This window comes from Propithecus coquereli, unplaced genomic scaffold, assembly GCF_000956105.1.
Source record: "Propithecus coquereli isolate 6110/MARCELLA unplaced genomic scaffold, Pcoq_1.0 Scaffold113, whole genome shotgun sequence".
Taxonomy (NCBI): Eukaryota; Metazoa; Chordata; class Mammalia; order Primates; family Indriidae; genus Propithecus; species Propithecus coquereli.
Window position 1 is genome coordinate 5,870,841 of NW_012135303.1, and position 17,424 is coordinate 5,888,264.

The 17,424-nt window shown below is 37.5% G+C and overlaps 1 protein-coding gene across 1 annotated transcript in view; it reads left to right on the forward strand.

Moving 5' to 3' along the window:
- The window catches only part of SATB2 (SATB homeobox 2), a gene marked incomplete at its 3' end in the record, with an annotated part of 141,571 nt that overhangs the window by 17,109 nt on the left and 107,038 nt on the right, over positions 1 to 17,424 (forward strand). The window contains exon 4 of the mRNA XM_012655191.1: positions 13,396 to 13,572. Coding sequence (XP_012510645.1) covers positions 13,396 to 13,572 — 177 coding nt within the window. The remainder of the gene's footprint in view (positions 1 to 13,395; positions 13,573 to 17,424) is intronic.

Sequence of the window (17,424 nt, forward strand, 5' to 3'; positions counted from 1 at the left end):
TATTTAATAGGATATTGGGAAAATGCATTCATATCAAAATTCTTTAATAGCAGTGCTTTTGAAATATTATTGTTTATTTTTTATTTTTTGGTTGGCAGAACAAGAACTTTCTTTTGTCATAATCCAAAGATGCTAACAGAGCAGCATGATAAATGTCTCTTTAAGTGCTGTAGTAAAAGAAAATGACTTGTCTTCTGAGGCAGTGGAGAGTTTATGTTGTTTTGGACCCATTTCCTAAGCAGTGATCGAAAACAGATTACAATAACAATTATACAGTCAGAAGATGCAATATCCATTTCTGCTTTAATTGAGTGAAAGAATAATAAAAACATCATTAAGAAAAATGAGGTGGACCTGTCACACAATGTACAAATTTTTAGTCTTGGAGAAGATGCAGAATAACTGAAGTGCTTTTTGCATACTTTGTTTTGTTTATTAGCTAAAATCTGTTTTGGGGAGAGACTATTTGGCTCTCATTCTTCCCTGGGAAGTTCAGAGAGGAGCCCATGGGAAGTGGTTGCCTGGGAGACATTAAAAGTGCTCATTGACTTCATCTTCATGTACAGTTTGACCAGGAAAATCATATTTTCTCAAATTCTACCTGTAGTGTAACTACCCTCTCCCCCTCTTTTTTTAACCTGTGTAAATGGAAGTCAGAAGTAATGAATGTTCCTCTTGTTACAAAGCCCTGCCAAGTAAGGGCAGGTGTGGTTCCTAGGCCTGCTATTCTTTCTCTTCTCAAAGCCCTAACCAGGCTAAACGGGAGAGAGCATTGAGGCTGAATAATGAGCACCCTTATTTTTTCTTAAGACACATAAGGTTGTGGGGGAACCCGAGTCTCCATGTGTACATTTCACTTGATTTTTACTCACCTGTCACCTGAGACACAGAGGCTCTGGCTTCAATCTGCAATCACTTTAACCATTCAATTGATAATCCTTAGCATAGCTGAGCCTCTGATTCTCGTTCTTCAGAGTTGTGCTTTCAGCAACTCCAAGTGAACTTGCAGCTGCCAAGATCAGTGGCTAGTTTTCCTTCACTCTGAGATGTATTTGTTACTTTATTCATAAAAACTGTGAGCTTCTGGGAACCTGGGTGGTGACGATGGAGTTATCCCAGGCACCCTGCTCACCGTGAAGATACTAGAACTGCAAATAATGCTGGCCATCAGAACAGTCGGAGCCCAAGGCTGGACTCAGTTGACAGACTTAAAGGGGAATATTTCTTTGATCTATCACTAAGATTTTTCTTGGGTTCAATATTTAAAAACCTTCTAAGGCGGCAAAACGAAAGGAGTGAGATAGGCAGTACATCCTCCTGGTGGAGGTCTTATAATTCCAGAACTGTCCCAAGCATAATATCATTTCCTTCAGAGTGGAATTTATATCAAACAGTCCAAAAAAGCTTTTTAAAAAATGTTATTCAGTCCAAAGAGTACAGTTAATAGTGCCTTCATTAAAATACTTTTGTCAGCAAAGGGTTTTTCAGTTTTAACATTTACATAACCTAACAGTGTTGATGAAGGCCACGAGCTTTAAGGGTCTATTAGTGGTTCTGTTTTTTCTGGACTTTATAATTTAAACCTAAACATTAATTCTGAGTGGAACTTGGCATAATGTCTTTTTGCCTTGGAGGGAATTTTTGTTGTATAATAAAAAAAAAAGTGTTTTTTTTTTTTTTTTAATACAATCACCTTCTCCATGTCCCCCTTCCCCCAAGTAAATAGCAATTAAATAGTCAAGGTTTTAAAAGGACTTCTTTAATTTAAAAAAAGGAGTGATTATTTTAGGTGAATTTAACAATTTTCCATTAGTTCACATTGCAGACTATTGCTTTTGATATTAATAAGAAAAATATGTGAGGCTGATAATGCAATGAAAGTATTTTCATCTGTCTGTCTGTATGTGTCCTGCATGCAAGAAAGTCACGTGGTAACATTTTTTAATGAAATTATTTTTCATGACTTTTGAAACTTGTAAATTAGTTGCTTATCATCTTGATTACAAGCTGAGAGACACACAAATTTTTTTTTTATTTTCTGTCACCTGTAGTTATAATATTGAGTAGAAGTAAAGACATTGGAATCTCACTATGAAGGTATAAAGTACCTGGATTTCTCAGTATTATTTTAGAAAATATACCTAAACTAAGATTCTTAAAATGATCTTTTCTGTATATTAATACTTTGTTGCAGTTGAATTTTTGTAGAAATCTGGTTACATGGTAAGTGGGACATTCAAAAACAAGCGAGGAAACCCTTCAATGATCTGAAAACCGGAAGGTGTTGAGAATGTCAATGAAGGTGTGTGCCAGGAGGGAAGCCTGCATGGAGTAGAGTAGGGCTAAGCCAGGGCAGTCCTGAAGCTTTGCCTAGCTTTCAGGTTACGAGGTTGCATTCAGACAAGAGTTTGTCCTTTCGATTTGGCAAGTGTGGTATTAGAACACCAAAAACCCTTTATTATTGAGGGAGTATAAGAAGAGCAACTTGTTCCCTGGATAGGAAGTTATTACACATTTTAAGACCCCAGGTAAAGCCACTTTACCAGAGTAAATAAGGTGATCCTGAATTTTTTCCCTTCTCAAATGAATCTCTAGGTAATAGTCAGCAAAACTAACTCTATTTACAGGCTCATTCATATGGCAAGTTTGAGCCTTAAGCACATTTTTATAGCTAACTTATAAACCCCCCAAAACTGGAGCTTACCATTGAAAGTCTGCCAGTCCTCTTACAAATGGTCATTAGTTCCCAAGAGACTTTGAGGAGAAAAAGAACTGTAGGAAAATGCCATGACTTTAGTAAGAACCATTTTGCTTCATATGTGTTTTCTGCCACCATGGCAAAATTAGGGGCTGGCCTGTATGTTCAGGATTGATACCGAACACTGTCCTATGGAAATGTATAGAATTCCAGTTAGCACAGGTCAGAGTATAAATGTACCTCTTTTCACACTGTTCTAAGTGGTTAGTGGAAAACAAGCTGCAAAGTAATTCCCTTGGCCCCCCAATAAAAAGATTTATAGCAAAATAATTCTCGGCCCTATAATGGGACTGTTGTAGGTTTGTGTTTGATATTTGTGAGACTGAAATACAGTCCATGTACCCAAACTAAGCATTTATTGTAAACAAGTTAACTGCCAAGAGCTTATATTCTGTCAAACATAATTATATTGAAGATTGATGTATAGCTTGAAAGCGAGTTTGAGGGAGACAGTTCTTTTTAACCAAGGAAGGCTTCTGAGATACAGCTCTCCTCTTCCTTTGATATAATGACTTAGTAAAGCCGTCTTTCTCACAGCCATCCTTTCATAAATACATATACACACACACACACATATAATAAGCATAGACTTGTTCTTTGAAAACATATCTGTTTGTCAATTCTACTTTTGTTAACAAAATAAAGAAATGGAATTTATATTCATGTAAACTGTTATGTTTCTTTTGTCATCTTCATCTAGATCTGGCAGCGATGGTGCTAAGATAAAATAGCAGCTCATACCTCTCGGGCCACACTGGAGTTCACTCACAAACCTAAACCTATGCCTTTAAGTTAATCCCAAATGAAATTCTTTTCTCCTTTAATGTGGGGTTTGAAAGAGAGTGTTTAAATTATCTTTTTGTTATTTTGTGTTGAGCTTGTGAGATTAGAACTGTTTTGAAACTGTGGCCTTTGAGGGGGAAGACAACACTAATATGCTTCATTTTGTGGCTCAGAAATTGTTTTAGACTTAAGGAATTTATGAATCTGGGGAATCTCGGGGAAGCAAAATCTTTTTGAGACTGAGATGTTCATATCTGAAATTACCCCCAATTTAAAATGCTGCAGTGATCTCCCATAGTTTTTTTGCTTTGAGGAAGGTAGAGTCTTTCTTACATTTTATTTAGGGTAAAGATGTTTTACTTTTTTGTTCACGAGACAAATCACTTTAGGTTTTGGTAACTTCTCAAAGGCAATGAGAACTGGAATAACATTTCTCTTTTGGCTGGGTGATAGCCTTTGAATAAACATATTAAGGGCGAAAATAGGTTTTCTATGGATTTCTATGCAGTGACTTAAATGGTCTCTTTGGTTTTTTAATATTAAATTTATTATTTTGGAAATTATATAAACTATAAAAATTATAAAGAGGATGTCTTAGAACCATAAAGTGAAAAAAAGTAATAATATATTAGTTTTCCCTGTTCTGTTTTTCTGATTTAAGTAATTGCTATAAATTACACAGGTACATATATACTTAAGATATTTTGTCTGGGAAGTATTCCATCAGACCCTGGTTTCCCTGGTCTGTAGGCTGGGTTTTATTAACTTGATCTGAGTCACAATAATAATATCCTACGTATTGCAAACCAGATATCTCATTATCCCCTAAGGGAACTGGAGAATACGCACTGTGATTTTGACTTTCTTGCTCTCTCTCCTCCTGTTCTTTTCTCTTTCTTCTCTCGATGTTAGCCCTGTCCAGGGGTTGGTTGCTATTGCATCTAGATGGAGGCATTTGTTGGCTATAAGAATGAGAGTGGCTTTTAGTGGTTGGGAAAGAATGGTGGTGGCTGCCTGTCTGCTTAGGCTCAGGCTTTGTGAAATCTGCATTCCTTTCACAGTGATAATTTCTACACATCTATTAAGTACCCATAAATGTCTTGCTATTTGAATCCTAAACATAGACAGTAGGATTTTCTTTTGGTGAGGGAGAAAGCCTTTTATTTTTGCTGTGAAAACTTTACTTTTCAGTGTTTTATTTGATAGAAATCTCTCCACTCTAGTATGATTTCCTTTGAGGCTTTGCACCAGTGTTTGATCTCAATTTTTAATAATTTTTGTGAGTTAAATTCCCTAAAGAAAACATGGTTGTGCTATGAAATATTCCCACTAGAAATCTGGGTAGTCTTGTCTTATTGAGAGCTGAGAGCTTGATTCCTTTATTAATTCCTTGCTGGAGAACCTTAGTACAGTTAACCTTTCCTTAACACTACACTAGAGAAATTAATCAAGCTATTTTTTTAAAATTGTTTGAATTAGATAAAATAACATTTAGGCAGAGCTCAAAACCTAAGGTGATGAAGCAAGTGTTAGGGGAAGGACCATTTTTATTGACTCCTTTTTTGACTCATGAGGCTCTGAATTGCAAATAGCTTTTCCAAAGAGGATAATGAGAATGACAAATACATCTTCACTTATATACTATTTTAAAAATTACCCTTTCAGAAACCCCCAGAATAAAATTTTACTTAATGAAAGACAGAAATCCTGATATTCATGAATTATGGTAGAGTCATTTTTAACATGCTATTGAGGCTCAAGACTTACTAATACATACATGCATTTTTAACTTACTATGAAAAGGACTTCAGGAATTCAGGTTTGAACTAAGGATACTTGAACAATATGCCATATGTCTGAACTTTCCTGGAATATCCAAACTTGTATATTTTACTTTTTTCTTTTTTAAAAAAATTTTTTATTTTAGGATCAGTGGACATTTTGTTTCTCTGTAGTTACTAAATTAAAAAAAAGACTCTAGTCCTTCAGTGCAAGGCATAGGTAGGACTGTCCACAAGACCACCGAGGCCCCAGGGTGTGTATGGCACAGGGCACAGTGCAACACGCCACTTTTGAGTCACCCACCCATCCACTGTGATGCCTTCCTGGTGGTACACCAACGATTTCTGTCAACAGTGGTCGTGTACAGCTCTGTGGTCTGGCTAGCTTCCCCAGGACAGCGTAGAGCAAGCTCCCGAATCCATGTGTGCAGATCATTTCCTAGAAAGCTTTCTTTGTCTGCTGATGCTGAATGCAGTGCAGTAAGGCCAAAGTGATGCCGACAAGTTTGACAGCTGGGGGATTATGGGAAAAAAACAGCATTGACACTGCCTATTAATGGTGGTGATTAATGTCTAGCTGGAATTAGCATTTTGTTAGACTAAACCAACGTTTATTTTGGGCCTACTATAGGTCAGGCTCAGGGTGGGAGGGGACGTGGAGAGTGAAAAAAGCTTATCTGAGGCCAGCCTATGTTTGAGAAGGAAAAATGTAGGCCTCTCATTCACAACAACTAGAGCCTTGGCATTCCTGACATCAGGGAATTTAGTTCCATGGGACAGGCTTCCTGCGGCAGTTTCCTAGGTGTGGCTCAGACTTTTTTGTTTAGGTAAGTTGCCACAACGTGCCTCTTGTGTGCCTGTGAAATGTGAAATCCTGTTTTGTGAACTGTCAGGCCAGTTTGATCCTGCCATCAAATTTCTGTAACTGAAGGGTGTTTAGAGACCTTATCGTTCAGCCTTCAGACCTGAGTTTAGGGTGAATTGTGACCTCTTAGCTTGGGAGCAGGCCTGGAATCAGAGGTGTGGAAGGCCAGAGCCCATCTCCCTTCCCTACCACATTAGGCCCAATTTGAGCCTGTGGGGTGATCAGTGAGAGAGGCCCCAGTCAACCCTCCCATCCCTACCCTGGCCTGTTTTTGTTCTTACCTTCCCAAGTTGAGATTGGCCTCAGGGGCTGCAAGGTAGTGTTTGGTTTTACTAGAGAAAGTCTTTCAGAGAATGCGTAGTTCACCAGCAAAGGATAGAGAGGAATGCTGGAAACTGGTGCAGTTTGGGGGAGCCTAGAGGACCCCCGGTTGACCTGTGGACTTGTGGGTAACTCCCTTTGCACCCAAACGATTTCTCTGCTCTTTCTTCTAAAATTGGTGAAAAATTTTTTCTACATTATTTTAGTTACACTACCTGAAATTCCTCCCATTAGAAGTTTATGTGGGATAAAATGTATCTTTTATAATGAAGACACAACTGAGGAGATAAGGGGACCACTAAACCATTCAAACAGCAAAATGTAGCATCTTTTTATCGATTAATGTCTTTGGAATTTTTGCGATCAGCCCCTGGGGGGAGTAGGAGGCCGGAGTGGAACTGGAGCCTGTGGCTGTCAGCCCAGGAGGCTGCTTGCTTCGTAGAAGACAGCAGGGCTGAGAAGAGCAGAGTAGGAAAGACACACTTGATCCATGATGAAGTTTTGCCTGGGACCCCAGCAGGGAGGTGAGAGATACTCTATTCTTCCTTCCTGTTTCTGGTGGCAATTCTTGGCACTCAGACTTCCCTTTATTATTTTAGTATGGGAAGAAGGGGCTAGAGGTTAATACCGGCAAGTTACTTCCAGTCTGTGATGCGGGATGTGTGTGTGACTGTGTGACTGTGTGCCCACGCGTATGTGTGCGGGGGGGGAGGGGGGAGAGAGAGAGAGAGGGAGGGAGGGAGGGAGGGGGAGAGAGAGAGAGAGAATATGAGGGTGTAGAGCAAGTAAATTGTTATTTTTCCAGTAAATTTGCAGTAAGAAAAAGTAGCTCTTATCTTTCGCTCCTTTCTCTCCCAGTCCTCTGAAAGACCCTGTATTATTCACTCATTTGTTTTGGTGTTTCAAGGGGCTTGTTCTGTGATTAATTTATTGTGGTGATTGCCATTTACTTCAGATTCAGTTTTAAGAGGCTCTGCCCTATCTATAGCCTTTATCATCTTCAGTTAACTCTGGGACCTTCTCCAGTGATAGAACCAGATATGCCGCGGGCCCCAGGCAAGGGAGTGGGCCCTCTGGCTGCCTTCCTTCCAGAAACAGATGGGCTTTAGGAGAAAGGCTGCCTCCTTTCTTCTCAGAGTGGCTCCTCCTGTCATTCAGGGAGCAGTTTGAGGAATGAGGGTGGACCTAGGAGACTGAAGACTGTGCTCATTCACACTAACATGTGACCCATCCATTTGAGTCTGCCTTCCTCTTCCTTTCCTTCCCTTCCCTTCCCTTCCCTTCCCTTCCCTTTCCCTTTCCCTTTCTCTTTCTTTCCTCTTTCTTCCTTACCTTCCTTTCTTTTCTTTATTATTTTTTTCTTTCTTTCATCTGTGACTGACTGACGGGCAGGAACTGTCTTTGGTTCCTCCTCCATGCCTAGCCCAGGGCCTGATACCTGCTAGGCAATCGAAAGGTGATTCACTTACAAGCAACACAGGTCACCCATTGCACATAGCAAGTGGCAAAAGGTCCTTTACTTAAAGGTCAAACCGTTAGATTTCTGAGGGTGTGGATTTTGGAGTGTTGTTTTCAGCCCCAAGAAAGCAACGTGCTTGGCATTTAGAGTGGAATAACCTGAACTGTCCTAGTTTTGCCTCACTGTGTTTCTTGGGGCATGTTACTTATTCTCTCACAGTTTCAGTTTCTTAATTTATTAAATGAGAATAATATTGACCCTCTCACAGGGGTAAATGTGAGGAGAAACTAAAGGTATGCATGTTAGGCTACATGGCAAACTAGGAAGTGCAATACAAAGGAGAGGTTTATTTTATGTCCCAATTTTGGTGGAAGACAGTTGAATCTTGTCATCCAGACCCCTGCTACGGGACCATCTTTCATCTTTCATTGTTCAATTACACATCCAGAGCATTAGAGAATACTTATTCCTCAGGTCACTTTCATAGTCAGTGTTGTGACATTTTCTGAAGTCTGTAACTGTTCTTTAAAATGAAGACAAGGGGGGAAAAGCCTTTTCCTTATTAAAGAAGTTGGGTTAATACAGTTAGTAATAAAGCACCTACAATTGCAGAGAAGGTATCACACTGGATTTTAGAATTTAACCAAGAATCTTCTGTCTTCAAGTCACCTAAGATCTGAATCACAGAGGAAAGACAATCAAAGGGCACCCAAGAAATGCTCACAATAACCACACAATTGTCCTAGAATCAGTTTGTGATGAATCTATCCTGTGCGAGAAAAAAACATTATGTATGTTGGTATTTGGCAGGTTGATCAGAGCAGTGCTGTCTGATAGAATCATAAGACAAGCCACATGTGTAATTTTAAATTTTCCAATAACTGCACTAATAGAGCATTAAAGAAACAAGGTGAAGTTAATTTGGATAATATATTTTATTTAACTCAATATATCCAAAATACTATTTCCACATGCAATTACTTTTTAAAAATTATTCATAATATGTTTATTTTTATTTCTTCTTTGGTATTAAATTATTAAAACCAAGTATGTGTTTTACACTTACGGCACATACCAATTTGAGATGAGCCACATTTCAGGTGCCCAATTACTACATGTGGTTAGTGGCTACTGTATTGGACAGGTGGTTTTAGAGTATAAAGTATGATGCTTTTAAACACTTTCACCTTTTTGCTGTGGGGTGTGTTGAACACTTTAAGCTGTTATCATTTGCATAATAGACCATTCAGTGATTATTAGTATCATTTTTATTCAGAAGAAATGCTTTTTGGTAAGTATCATGAGCATTGATTATAGACCTTGAAAAAAAAAACAATTGGTTTCTTTTTTTCTTTGTAAAATGGTAGTAATGCTGATTTTGAAAAAAGGAAAACAGATTCCATTGTTTGAGAGCTATCAGACAACTTAAATATATAATATTGTTTAATGCTCACAACAACTCTATGACATAGGTATTATTGTTAGCATTTTAGCTAGGTGGATATTGAGCCTCAGAGAGGTCATATAAATTACTCAAGGTTACTCACACAGATAAGAAGGGACAGTGTCAGGTTTTCTGCCTCCAGACGGGTGCTATTCATCACCGCATTTAACCATCTCCCCACTGTCTCAGTTCACATGGCTGTTGCAGTGAACAGAGGCAATAACAATGGTTAACTCTTTATAATCATACAGTTTCTTCAGAAATAATGTCATAATGAAAATGACAATTTCAGCATCATTAACTAATGACAGTTGGAAAAATGCATTTTTAGAGGGTCCCAGGCTTATTTTGCCTCTCTAACAACAGAATGCACCATGTATCCCAATTGCCAGAGCACCTCTTAATTTTTAGCAAATGGCTGTGGCTGCATGCCTGTCCTGCTCACCTCCTGCAATTGTAAAAGGCTTAGCAAGGCTTATGATCAAAACGTTCAAAGGTCTCTATCAGATCACCTGAAAATGGGTCTGTGGTACAATAAAAGAAAACTAATGCCATAAGCTTAAGATATAGGGCTAGAACAAGAGTTTTTCTTTTTTGTTCTTCTTGACCATTTCTAAATTTTGTTGCAAATGCATTTCAGTTTTACATAGCTATCCTTTTATTGGAATTTACCTTTTAATTCTTCCCGTTCCTAATGTATTTTCCAAAGTGCTTTTCAAGCATACTCCCTAACTTTCTATCCATTGTCACTCCTTCCTTCCTTCCTTCCTTCCATCTTTCCTTCCTTTCTTTCTTCTCCTTTTGCCTGGAGAGAGTGGTGGATAAAATGGATAAATATCTCTTTTTAAATTTTTGGCATATATTTCTACTCATCCTTTTATAGTTTGCTTTTCTTAGGGATTTCCTGTTGTTAAAGGCTTTTAAATATATACCTTAATTTTCTTCCCACACCTGACCTCAATTGTACTGTTTTACTATTTTTCATTTTTCTTGTCATTGTCACTAGTAATTGCATCTATTTTTCCTGCCTTCTTCTTTGTTTGTAAAAATTACATTTCATTATAAAAACCATAATTGTTTAGATGGATCATATTCTAGTAAGAACATAAATTTCTCTAGGGGTTAAATATAACCTATTTATGATGTTCTTCAGTATCTCATATATATGCAATATATGTATGTGCTTCAGAACAAGTCTTGAATAATTAGACATTCCTGATTAATACTGCTTTATTTTATAAATGATCTCAAAGTTCTTTTTTTTTTTAAAAGCAAGTGATGGCAGTGGGGATTTGGTGCTGGCTTTTTGACTGCAACGAGTTATTGCTGTGTGTCAGCTAACAATTGCTTGCTTTAATCACTAAACTAAAATGTTTAGGAAATATCTAAGTAATTGACAGTTGCAGAACATAAGTCCCTCCATGTTATAAATCCATGTGCTTTCATGTTGTATTTCATATCTAACTGATTGAACAGTTAATATTATTTTAAAAAATCACAATGTGCACCACCCGAAGAATGGACATATTTGAAACTCGGACTTAGTGGGGGAGGGGTGGCAAGGGCAACATACGTAACCTAAACATCTGTACCCCCATAATATGCTAAAATAAAAAAAAAAAAAGAAAAAAAAATCAGTAAGGTCTTAAGTTTTTTTAGTTGACTATAGACTTGAGAAAGATTTGTGGTTCCTAAGTAAAGGATACATGATAGCTTATGGAGCAACTGGATTCATTTGAAGGTCTTATCTGTGATTCCCAGATGTGTGACACTCAGATGTTGACATTAGGAACTGCACATGGATTTTCAGCATTGAAACTTATGTACACACAGGTATTAGAGGTGAAGTAGCTTATGGCACCGCTGACTACATGGCTCTGTGTGTGCATATGCTTAAATCATTAAAAGTAGAAATCAACCTGCTTCCTTGGAGAAAGATTATATACCAGTATGTAAGAGTTAAAAGGTCTAAATGGGGGCTATTCCCTGCTGGTAAGGACTCTCATGAATGGGTCCTATAAAATGCCATTATGCTTACTTAGGAAGATTTTACAATGCCTTCAACTACATTGAGGGCAGGATCCATATCAGACTTGTTGTCACTTGTATCCCTGGAGACACAGGTGGTACCTAGTACATAGTAGGTGTTCAGTAAATAAATGCTGGGTAAATTAATGAATGCAAAGGTAATTTGGAGGAAATTTAATTTATATTATTCATTATGTCTTAAGTATATTTAAGAATAAACTAAGTATAAATAAATAAGCATTTCATATACCAGTAATGGTCACAATTTAAAAAAGAAATCTTATAAGGCATTGTGTGGCTAGGCTAAGTCTTTTTGTCTGAAAAATTGATCCGTTCTACCTTTATCTCATATTTTCTTATAAATTTATGCCATAGACAGTGTATTTGCTGTAGAAAATAATGCCGCTTTGTTGTTCTCAAGAGTGAACATTGACTCAGTCATTGTCCCAGGTATGATATGGTTTGACTTGTTAGACTGTTGTGCAGTCTTAATAATAATTACCACGATCTTTAATGATAGCAATTCTTAATGAGTATTATTATTGTTAATAATGATTATATTTAATAATTACACCCAATACTTATTATCTTTAATAATAATAATTAGCACATGGGAACCAGTTGTACCATTGTATTATCTTTAGAACAAAAATCTAAATCTGTTGCCCAGTAGTTTGCATAGTATCTGCTCCCACTCTCTGCTTTCTAGATCAGAGTGAGTCAGGAAGCTTCTAGGGTCCAGGCGACAGGGAGTTCTAGGGTCCAGGCGACAGGGAGGGGCTTCTGGAAAAACTCCTATGCATTCTGTGTGCCAGAGACCATAGTCATTTTACCTAGAGGCCTTATTTTTTTTGCAAAATGCCTTTACCTTCTGCCTCCCCCATGTCTGCCTGTCCACCCATCCTTCATAACTTTTGATTTTTCTTGCACAAAGAGAAGACCCAGAGCAGATCCTTATTCCATAACATACTAATTTGTGTGAATTACATAGGACAGGGTCCATGTTTATTAGTTGTATGTTGGTAAAACTTTGATCTTCTTCTGCCTTGGTTATGTTTAGATTTAAGTGCCTGTATGACTTTTTTTAAAAAATAAAGAACAGTTTTAAAAAATCTTTGGTGAATTAAACATTTTTTAGCTTTTCACACTTTGATACAAAGCAGAGAAATATTTCAGTGACAACAGATTTCAACAGATTTTCAACTAGACTGATTTGCTTTATTCTTTAGGGTAGTTTACTTCTTTTGTCTGAAAACACTAGAAAAGATACTCTCTTTTCAGTAGTAACCTGTGTTAATGCATAAAATAATAATTTAAAAAGACAAAGTTTTATATTTGGACGTATATTTTGACAAACATTATATGTAAGTTAAAACTTTCATGATCGGGTTATTTTCAGACTAATTGATCTATTTACCAGGATTAAAACAAAACAAAACAAAACAACAACATAAAGAGGGACTTCTTTTAAATTCCTATTACTTTCTTGTACATATTCACGTAACAGCTTAGGTCCTGAAATTAAACATGCCTCCCTACTAGGTATCTTACAACTGGAAGAGTTGAAATACCTTTTTAGACAAAAGCAAGTCTAATCTGAAAATACTAGTGCTGATTAATAGTTAATGATAAAACTATAGACAATTAAAGATTCGAGGGTTTTTAAGGTCACTGTGACCTCACCTATGTGCCAGGGCATCTCTGATTGGTACACTCCACTTTTTAATGACTGGAATCGGAGGGCTTCTGCCACTGCCCTGGGCAATTCTGTAATAATAGAGGGGGAAAAGCTCACAGCTTTCCATTAGGCCCATATGATTAAGAGGCTTGTTTAATCTAAACCACTGTCGATCACAGATGAATGACTTTTATAACTGTCTCTTCCCTTCCCATTCGTGGTGACTGAGATTTGCTTTGTAATGTTTGTGTTTTGCTCTTGAATTTTTGTCCCTTCAGGTTTGATGATTCCTGTCTTTTGTGTGGTGGAGCAGTTGGATGGCTCTCTTGAATACGACAACAGAGAAGAACATGCTGAGTTTGTCCTGGTGCGAAAAGATGTGCTTTTTAGCCAGCTGGTGGAGACAGCGCTTCTGGCCCTGGGGTATTCCCACAGCTCTGCAGCTCAGGCCCAAGGTATTAATCCATCTCCCCTCTCCTCTCTGAGTCTCCTTTGTGTCATGATATGAAGGAGAGCATGTTCCCTGACACAGTCCTCCAAACAAGGGTTGAAAGAGAATTTTAAGATTTAATGTCTTTCCGAAACAGTGAGCAGTGTCTTGTGGAGGGTCTTTTTTTCTTGTTGTTTGGGAAAGCATTTGAGTAGCATCTCTAGAGCCACAAAATCAACTTGCATTTCAAAGTGATCACCCTAGGTTATTTTGTATTCATAACTGTTATTTTTCCCTAAGTCAGCAAATTAGTGTTCTCGGTGCCAGTGCTGAGATATTTGACTCCTAACTTATCGAAACTTTAATATACAATTTATAAAGCATTCAGTTTCCTAAATGTATTTATTGCTTTGGGGCTATGGCTTCTGCACTTTGTGATGAGTTTTTAATTAAACAGAATGAAATGGATTCATCTTACTCTTTTGCATCTTTGGAAACTGGTTTATAGTTTTGATGTGGTCCATTCAATTAAAAAATATTGCAATGTCTTTGTGATCAATTTCTTTTACGTATTTAATTAAATATTAAAATTACATCGTTATTTCAGTATATATTGTACAACACTGGGGATCCCATTGTGAGCTTTTGTTGTTTCATTCTGAAACATAGCCCATTGTTCTTTCATGCCAAAGAATTGACAAAACAAATAGCAAAAATACTCCCCAAACCTTGAATAATGGCAAAAATTTTTTTTTGATACAATGAAATTATTATCTTTGTTTTTCAGCTGAAATGACTGAATTGTATAGTTTATGATTACGTTTATAACTAAAGGAGAGAAATATGTAACTTCCATATCTCATTTTATATATTAATTTCCTATGTTACTTTCTTTAGTTAAATTTATGTATGTGCCAAGGATTTCTGCTATTTTTTTTTTCTGTGACTGTCTCTTCATATCATTTGTAAGAACTATCAGTCAGAACTTTATTTTTCTGATAAGGACATTGTGAGAGATTAAGCATTTATTCATAGTTAGAAATATGGTGACCAAAGACGTGGGATTTAAATTCCCAAGTTCTTGAATCTGATTCTGTAAGTACATCATTGCTTTATAAAAATATTTTAAGTGTTTAAATTATCCCTTAGTTCTTCCAAGAAAGCAGCCCACTTGAAACCAGGGGTTACGAATTTTTTTCTTAGACAGGTAGTATCCTACGAGTTATTGTCAGTCCCAGTGCATGGCCAGACTGGGTACAGTGATGTAGCTGAATTGTAGAGTCCCATGCTTTCAAAGCAGCGTGATAAAGGATGGTTCATTTCCTTTCTCTGACGACTTTTCCTTCTTGTGTGAGGGATTCAGGATTTGATCCTGAGCAAATTGCATAGCGGGCACCATTGCTTTTATTTCATGCTATGTCCCTAAATGAAATAAAAGAATCCCCCTCCCTTCCCCCCATAAACTTTTCATGCCATTTTAGGGATATTTTTCTCTGAATGTAAAGGTCATTGTGTCCCACTGCTTGCATCCTGGTGTGCCAGCGTCCTGTTTGACAGGGCTATCCATCTCAGTTAGCACGGCTGCTCAACACGTCGTGAGCTCACACGTGGAACACAGAGCACTAAGTGGCCAAGATTTGATTCTTGGCACATGCTGAGGGAAGGGGCTCTCAGGAAATTTGCACTAGGGAGCCACACTATTCCTTTCAGTGGTGTGGACTGAGTTCTACTCACCAAAGTGAGATATATAAGCAATAAATATCATCTATGGTGGAGGATTAAACAAGGGACAAGACAAAAATGATTATTTGCTTCTTCAACATTTTTGAAAATTAAGATTTAAAAATGTTAAATTATTTATACATTTTATAAATTGTATCAATATTCTGAAGGTGCTCTAGATCACAGATGTACTTTATTTTATAGGTAAGCAAAGGTTTTATCACTAGGTCCTGTACTGTAATCTCACAAAGGAAAGAAAAAAAAAATCACAGTTTATTTTGTTTTAAATTAGGCTCATGATCTCTCTTTTGGGTAAATGGAAAATCTTAGAATTGTTTATTTTGAAGTGAACGTATTAAATCTTTGTTGTCATTTAGATCATTAAAAGTGTGCCGTTTCTTGCATGTTTATTATAGACCAAACAGCATGCACGATAAGACAGTTCATTCATTGGTGGACAAACAGCAGAGAAAGAAAAAGACAGAAAAGGAGGTAGAACAAAATGTGACTTTTTTTTTTTTTTTTGGAGACAGAGCCTTTCTCTGTCACCTGGGCTGAAGTGCCATGGTGTCAGTCTAGCTCACAGCAACCTCAAACTCCTGGGTGATCAAGTGATCCTCCTGCCTCAGCCTTCCATGTAGCTGGGACTACTGGCACACGCCACCAAGCCCTGCTGGTTTCTTCTATTTTTAGTAGAGGTGGGCTCTCACTGGTCTTGAACTCCTGAGCTCAAGCAATCCTCCTGCCTTGTCCTCCCAGAGTGCTAGGATTACAGGCGTGAACCACTACACCCGGTCAAAATATGAGTTTTTGGTGATAAAAGGCATGGGATTTTATGTGTATAGTTTTCTTTTTTTGTTTTTATATTTGTGTTGTTGTTTGTTTAGTGTTTACGTAAGTCCTTCAAGATAGGGGAACTATTGAGGGGACCTCCTCGGAAGTCCATTTGCGACAGAGAAACTGCAGTGTTCTGGAATCTCTTTTTCCTATGCTGGAAAAGTTGGGCAGAGCTAAACTGTAAGAATAGAGGGTTGCTTGAGCCTATTTAAAAAATGGAGGCTCTTGAAACATGATTTTTTTCCTTTTGATATGACCAGAAAAGAGTTTCAGTAATTCAATTTACTACCTGTAAAAGAGAAAATACATTTGCCATGTTATTATTTTGGAATGGTGCCCAGGTCCCAAGGACAAAGCAGGGGACCCTATGCTTTTGTGAACACGGGATAGTCAGGTTCTTTTTTTAAGAGGGCATTCCCTCCAGGTGAGCTGAAGAGATTTTATTAAGAAAGAATATTTGCTTCTAAATAATGATAGAAATCCTACTAAAATGGAACTCAGGGATTTTTCTCCCGGTTTTAACAATAACCTTTATCAAAGGCAGATTTTGGGACCCAAGAGAGAGTAAGGATGCGAGTTACTGTCATAAACCATGGGAACTGTGTTTCTAGCTGACCCATACCCTCCATGTCCCAACACACGTGTCACTAACTATGATTCTCAAGGATATGAGATGCAGTATTCATGAAACCTGCTGTTTTGCATATTCAAAAAGCCAAAAGCTGGCAGGTCCTTTGCTTCTCTCAAAATAGGTAGACTAAGGTCTAATGAACCATAAGCACATTTTACATTATATCACGGGCTGTGAGTTCATGTCTCTGCATCAAGTCTTCGAGTCTTTTAGAAGGGCATTATCCAGGGTATTGCTGCTACTTAAGGGACATCAAAGTCCTCTGATCCCCCAACTTAGACTCACCACTCCCTTTATTCTTCTTTCTTCTTTCCTTTTTATCCTCTCAGTTCTTCCCTGTAAGCGCTTTTGGTAATAGCTGTGGAGCTCTCCACACCACCCAGAATTCTGTAGCCCACTGGTTAAGAAGTGACTCATATTTGCCAAGGTGGATAGTGGACTTGGGGAGGCAACCGTGATGACAAGGTGATGCCTCGTTGTGCATATTTGACTTAACTAGTGAGTGGTCACTTTATCTCTCCCCTGCTTCCTGTAAATTTTGAAATACATTTTAAAATTTATTTTTGACCAATTTTATTTAAAAACAAACATGCTTAGCAAAAAATAAGCACGTATCCTTTCTACCTGGTATTTTTAAGGTCAAAATTATGGGTTCAAGAAGAAGTATATTAATCATCATTATTTATT